General features: G+C 53.2%; 1 protein-coding gene across 1 annotated transcript; it reads right to left on the bottom strand.

The window, feature by feature from the left end:
• Positions 1-657: 657 nt before the first annotated feature.
• Positions 658-3,800, bottom strand: ZBTB12 (zinc finger and BTB domain containing 12). Its single transcript, XM_011379820.2, has 2 exons — positions 3,401-3,800; positions 658-2,890 (listed from the first exon to the last, which is right to left on the bottom strand). Exon 2 carries the CDS (start codon positions 2,861-2,863, stop codon positions 1,484-1,486), a length of 1,380 nt encoding a protein of 459 aa, XP_011378122.1. The 5' UTR covers positions 2,864-2,890; positions 3,401-3,800; the 3' UTR covers positions 658-1,483.
• Positions 3,801-6,326: the final 2,526 nt, after the last annotated feature.

Raw genomic sequence — 6,326 nt, 5'->3', positions numbered from 1 at the left:
AACCTTTTTTGCCAAACACTTCACAGTCAGGCCCAGCCGACAGTGAAAGTATAAATGGTACTAGGTCACGATGTACAACCTTGATACCACGATTTAGGGTACCATCCCTTTAGGAATTACATTCTGGTCAAAGTTAAGAAAACATGATTTCACAAACAGTATCTGACACAGGCAGGTGGTTGGGATATAGGGCACCTGAGGCCAATTCAAAGCCTTCTGGGAACTGTAGTCTGTGGTTAAGAACTAGTCCAGAGCTTTCTGGGAATTGTAGTTTTCCCCGTACCCTAATCCAAATAGTGTTTTTTAGCTTTCCTGAGGCCATGGACCCTTTCCCCAGATCAAAAATGCCCAGATATAGGCTCCTGCTTACAATTTCAGTGAGCGTAATACCTATAGCATAATCCTGATACCAAACTCCTCAAATAGAGGAGCAGGTCAGGTGTTATCACCATTGCCAAACAATCATAGAACACTTGTGCTTTGAGGTCTCAAACAGATTTTGAGGTTGCAGAACTGGGAGAGTCCCTGGCCAGAAGATCCCACTTGTCACAGCTCTCCTGTCAAGGCTCCTTCAGGCATGGCACCTGCATGAACCGCGACCTCCGGGTATAGAGCAAATAAGAGACTGTCTAGGGTGCGTCAGTTATTTACACGCAATTACCAGTGTATAATTAAAAATTTTTTTATTATTATTTTTTATTTTGTGGAAAACAAAAGCAGAAAAACTAAAACCCAGGACTCCAGAAAAGCCTAAAAAATATTTTTTTTTTTTTAAAAAATACTGTATGTCTCTACTCCCCCTCCCCCCCCAATCAGCCCTTCTTGTGTCTTTTCGGCTACGTGCCCTACCCCCACCCCCACTACTTCTTGTTCTTGCTATTAGACCCCACTTCCCAGTATCTACCCAGGATGCTCACCCCCCATGTTCTCTTACCTGCCACCTTATTTGTTCTCCCTAGAATTTCTGAGCCTTACACTCACAGTCCCATTCCTCCAGCATGCAAGACCTGTTCCCCCTTTATTTTCTGGGATTCAATAATCCTTCCCTCTCCCAAGGATCTATTCTAAACAGGAGCATGTATGCTGCCTCCTGCCAGTTCCCTCCCAATTCCCACCCACCCACCCCTACCTCAGGAAATGTCAGACCTCTCCCTTGGAAGGCTTAGCCAGGAATAAAACATTTTCCAGTCTTTTTTCCCTCATTCTGTAGGACCCTTTCCCTCCTTCCACCTTTATGTAAAGACAATCTCTGGGACCCCATATACTCTTGACCTTCTCAAAGAACCCTCTTCCTTTCTATCCTTTTCTTCTGAAGAGGCAGAATCACTTCTTCAAGGAATCTTGGGCCCTTCCCTCAGGATATCTGTGTCTGCTCAGGCTCCCAACAGTACCTGCTTGTCCTTGACCCTGACCCCCACTCCCTCCTGGGCCAGGGAGTCCCCTTCCCACCCAGCCCAGGGACCCAGCGCCTGCCCCGCTAACGCTAGCGGATGAGGACGTTGATCTCAGCCACACTGGCTTCCAGCACATTCTCAGCCGTGGTCTTGCCGTGCTGCTCCTTGAGGTGCCGCCTAATGGCAGGCTTGTGGGCGAAGCGCACGTCGCAGTAGGAGCACCGATAGGGCCTTGCTCCTGAGTGAAGGTTTAGGTGGTCATGCAGCGTGGACTTCTGTGTGAAGCACTTGCCGCAGATGCCACAAGAGTGCGACTTGACGCCACGGTGTACATTCATGTGGCGGTTGAGGTTGCTGCTGTGGTTGAACTGCTTGCCGCAGCGTGGGCACATGAAGATGAAATGCTGTGCCCGCATGTGGAAGACCAGCTTCTCTACGCCTTGGAATACTTCCGGGCACTTTGTGCACTTGATGTTCTTAAGGGGGTTTGCAGTGGAGAAGCCCCCTGGCAGGGGGCCCCGGCTGCCCCCAGCCCCCAGACTGCCCCCCGCCCCCCGGGCAGCCATGGCCACTGCTGCTGCCTCCACTAGGCCTGAGGTGGCCCCAACGCTGGCTCGGCCCCCAGGGATCAACAGCAGGCCCTCCCCTTCTGCGTCCTCAGACAGGCTGTAGCAGGCTTTCACCACACCCTGCGGTGGGGCCACAGTGCTGGGGGGCACGCTGCTCTGGGCTAGCTCCCCCAAGTGGCTGCCCACAGAGCCTCCAATGCCTAGACCTCCTCCCAGGCCTCCAGGAGGTTTCAGCCGGTGTGCCACCTCCAGGGCCGACTCCACTTTGACAATGCAGATGTCAGATACATCCTCGTCCTCATCCTCATCCTCTTCCTCGGCCTTCAGCTCCAGGTCTTCATCCAGCGGGAACTCCAGCTTCACAGGCCTCAGGAGCGGAGGGGGTAGAGGAGGTGGGGGTGGAGGTTTGGGGGCTGGCTTTGGGGTCCTGGCAGGAGGGAGGAGGGATTTGGTGGCACTGACACTGCTCACAAGGCTGGGATCGCTGACCCCATCCTCTTTGAGGCCTATTTTGGGCTCGATGAACTGGCTGAGGGCGTTCCGGCATTTCTCTACCACGTGCTCCATCTGCAGGTAGGAGGCGGCTGTCAGGTAGTTAACGATGTCCCTGACGGCGAATTCCAGGGCACCCGTGTAACAGGAGAGGAGCAGGTCGGCTACTATGCGTGCACTGTGCATCAGTGACACCTGCAGCTCAGAGCTGGGGTTCAGCAGGAACTGGTCCCGCAGGAAAGGGGAGCAGGCAGCCAGGATGACCTTGTGGCCGCGGAACTTGAGGCTGTCGGCCACAATGGTCACGTCGCAGAACCGCTCCTCTGCGCGGAGCTGGTTCATGTTCCGCAGTGTAGCGGCCTCGTGGCCAGGCAGCTGGAAGCGCAGGACTTCCACCCCAGAGGCCATTGTGGCGGGGGGGTAGGGCGGGCAACCCTGGTTGGGAAGGAAACCGGTCAGAGACAAAGGTCTCTGGCTCTCCTAAGCCAAGGCTCCAGGCCCCTCGCCCGCATGCTTGCCCAGTCCCCCAGAATCACATCTCCCAGTCTTCAGGACTCGTCCTCAGTTTCCCTAGCCCCGGGGGGAGGTGCTGTCCCTCACAGGAGAGGGAGGCGTGGTTCCCGGGGGCGGGGCAGCGGCATCCATACCCCTAGCCCAACCGCCCGCGAGAATGGGGCTAGCCCGCGCGCCCACGGAAGCACGGAGAAAGGGGTAGCAGACACCTGGGGCTCTGGGCTCCGATGTGCCCGGGACGCTGGCTCTTCTCACCTCACACCCCTTACTTGCTGCCTCCTTCCTCCACCCCCCCTTTGCACGTTTGCACGCGCCTTTCACGTTTCCCCCTCCCCCCGCCGCCCGCACGCATGGTGCACGCCCCCCCCCGCCGGTCAGAGCTCCGTGGCACGCCCCCCCAGCCCCACAACCCTGAGTGCACGCGCCTCTCACCTGGCCCGGGTCCGCGCGCTGTTTTTTCCCCCCCTACTTCCCCCACCCCCCCGGGGCCGCCGGCGCCCCCACACTCGGGCAGGGCCTGGGCAGCGCGCAGGCGCGGGGGTGCACGGGGCGCGCGCTCGGGACCGGCTCCGCGTGGGCGTCAGGGGGGAGGGGCGGGGGCTGCTCGTGCCGTGTGTTCCAGGACCCGCGCGCGGCTGCCGCGGCGAGAACTCGGGGAGGAAGAGGGGAGGGAATTAAAGGAGCAGGAGTCCCCCTTTCCCGACCCCCCTTTCTTCACCAGACTCCCCCCACACGGTTAAAGGGCCGGATGGCCTGGCCTCCCCTTTGGCCGGTATTATTTGTCCGCCAGAGCGGAAATACGTTCTAGACTGCCCCCCTCTCTTTCTCGTTCCCCCTCCTCTGTGCCTCTGGGCTCCGCGGCCCGTCTGCGCGTGCGTGCCAAGTACCGCGCAGAGGCCGGCTGGCCCGGGCCCGCCCCCGCTGCCGGCGGCGGGCCGCGCCACCGACTCTGCGCCGCCTAGTGTGCGCGTCCCCTCCCGCTGCTTGTCTTCCCGCAGGCCGCTCAGCCACCTGCTCCCAGGATGGTGTCGCTCTGTCCAAGCTGTGCCGAGTGGGGCCGAGTTACAGCCATTGTTCCTCCCAGGGCCCCAGACCGCCCCGCGGCTCTCCGAGTTGTGTGTCGCTGTGCCCACGCGTGCTTTCCTCGTTGAGTGTGTTCACAGTTCTTCCAGCCACACTTCCAGGCTGTCCCAACTCTGCTGAAGCTAGTAACTACCCAGGCCTATTGGCTTAAAGGATGTTTTAGCTCCTACCGTCCTAAACGAAACTTGCCCTCAACTCTACACCTCTGCCTTCTGTCTGTCACTACCAAACTAAGCTGCAGCTTCCCCAGCTTCACCACCAGCATTTATTAGCACCGGGAAGACTGTCGTCCCCCAACCCCATTCCTTGTACTTTTCATACCCACACTTCCTCAGCCATCCAAATCCAGGTGAAGAAGCCACTGTTTCCTGCCAATTTGATTTACCACATCCTCCAGGAAACAGCAATTTTTCTTACACATCGACTTTGATGAAACTGTTTATTATATAATGTGTTCACAATCTGGTTTCCCCAAGTAAACATCTTGATTGCAGGAATTGTGGGTTTTGTTTTGCAAATGAAAGTCATGCAATAAATGACTGACAGTTGAAGTCACTCCTCTTCAGCTCAGCCAGCATCCACCCTTAGAAAAGTATGTTCCTGACAAACGGAATTCCTGAACTCAAGGGATGGCCTTTGAGAGGAGGGGGTAGTGTCTAGGTGGTGCCTTTATTCTCTGCCTTTCTCTTCTTAAATTCTTTTTTATGCCTCCACCCAGTTCTCTGTTCTAAAAAGCTGTGTTTGTAGAAATCTTTGTAGTCAGGCCATGTGGACTGGAGGAAGAACTTTGGCTTTTGTGTCAGACACAGGCTCAAAGTCATATTCCACTTCTTAATAAAAGAGGGTTCTTGGGCAATTACTTAATCCTCTGAATCAGAGAGTCTTTATCTTTGAATTGAAGTCCTTGATTTTTCACAGGGCGAACTTGAGGTTTAAGAAAGCCTGGCATATAGTAGGTGCTGAATCAGTGATAGCTCTCTTTCTATTTGCCTAACTGGGAGACAGCCTGTGAAATTTTCAAAAGACCTTTAACAATTCTGTTTCCCTATCACTTCCCTTGTCAAACTTCTCAAGAGAATAGTTCACACTCCAGTGACAGCAGAAATACAAAAAGCTGTCAAGGTAAGAATTTAAAATTGTAAAGTGTTATATCCTGTCTCCTTGCTACTCCTTCCTGGAAGTGTGAATGGGACATGAGGCCTAATCTGAGTTTAGAGTTTAAGACAGGTGGTGGAATTGAGAGTCAAGTGCTCAGCCTACCCAGTTACAATTTTATATGGAAACAATCAATTGTGCAAGAGGTTGTGTTTCCCTATATAGTCTGGTGGAGAGATGTTGTAGAACTGTTTTCCCACATACCTTCTTGGCTCGCAGTCCCCAACTTCTGCCACTGTGAGATGAGGGGCCCTCCTGGCCTTGGCTGGCAGAACTAATGCTGTAATGTAGTGTCAAATTCACAGGTAAATTCAGGATTCTTAGTGGGTTTGAGAGATAAAATCTGACTAGGGATGCAAAGAATGACTAGGAGACAGAAAGTCTAGGTTCTAATCCAGGTTTGAAGTCTTCGAGGCTCCAGAGGTTTCAGTGTTCAGTGAAGTGGAGGAATTATCCTCTGAAGGCTTTTCCAGCCTGACAAGTCCATAAAAGCTCATTCTGAAAAAGATGTGTGTATTTTTGTGTGTATGTCTGTGAGAAGTGGTCAAGGATCAGCTCAGAGCATCACTCTTGGATATTGATGGAGGTCTGCAGTGGCTTGAAAAATAACAAACAATAGGAAAGCTTAGACACTTCTCTGAGGCAGTCTAAGTATTTTTGGCAGTGGGTTTACTTTTGCAATTGTGCTTAGCCCAGACTACAATAACCGTATTCCTTGAGCCACCAATAGGGAAGAAGGAGGGAAGTCAGTCTGAACTTTATAATCCATAGGCTGATAAAACTTGCCTTTATTACAACAAAACCCAATAAAAGTTGCCTTTATTACAAAAAAACCTCCAACTTCTCTCCCTTTCTCTTTTGACCCACACTCAGCTCTTCCTTCACTGGAGGAACCCTGGTGAGAACTGCAGCCCATTCAGGGCACTCACAGCTTGAGAAAAGAAACCATATGAAAACAAAGGGCCCACTCCACTGCCATACATCTGCAAAATCACCTTTTCTAAACTCCCATCCATCTCTGGAAATGTACTCCAATTTCTGACCATTCCTTGATGCTGGCGTTTCCTCCTTCTTTGTAACTTACTCTCCCCAGCTCTTTGGAACCCCCTCACAGACTCAG

The sequence above is a fragment of the Pteropus vampyrus genome, unplaced genomic scaffold, assembly GCF_000151845.1.
Source record: "Pteropus vampyrus isolate Shadow unplaced genomic scaffold, Pvam_2.0 Scaffold378, whole genome shotgun sequence".
Lineage (NCBI taxonomy): Eukaryota > Metazoa > Chordata > Mammalia > Chiroptera > Pteropodidae > Pteropus > Pteropus vampyrus.
This window is presented reverse-complemented; position numbering and strand designations above follow the sequence as displayed.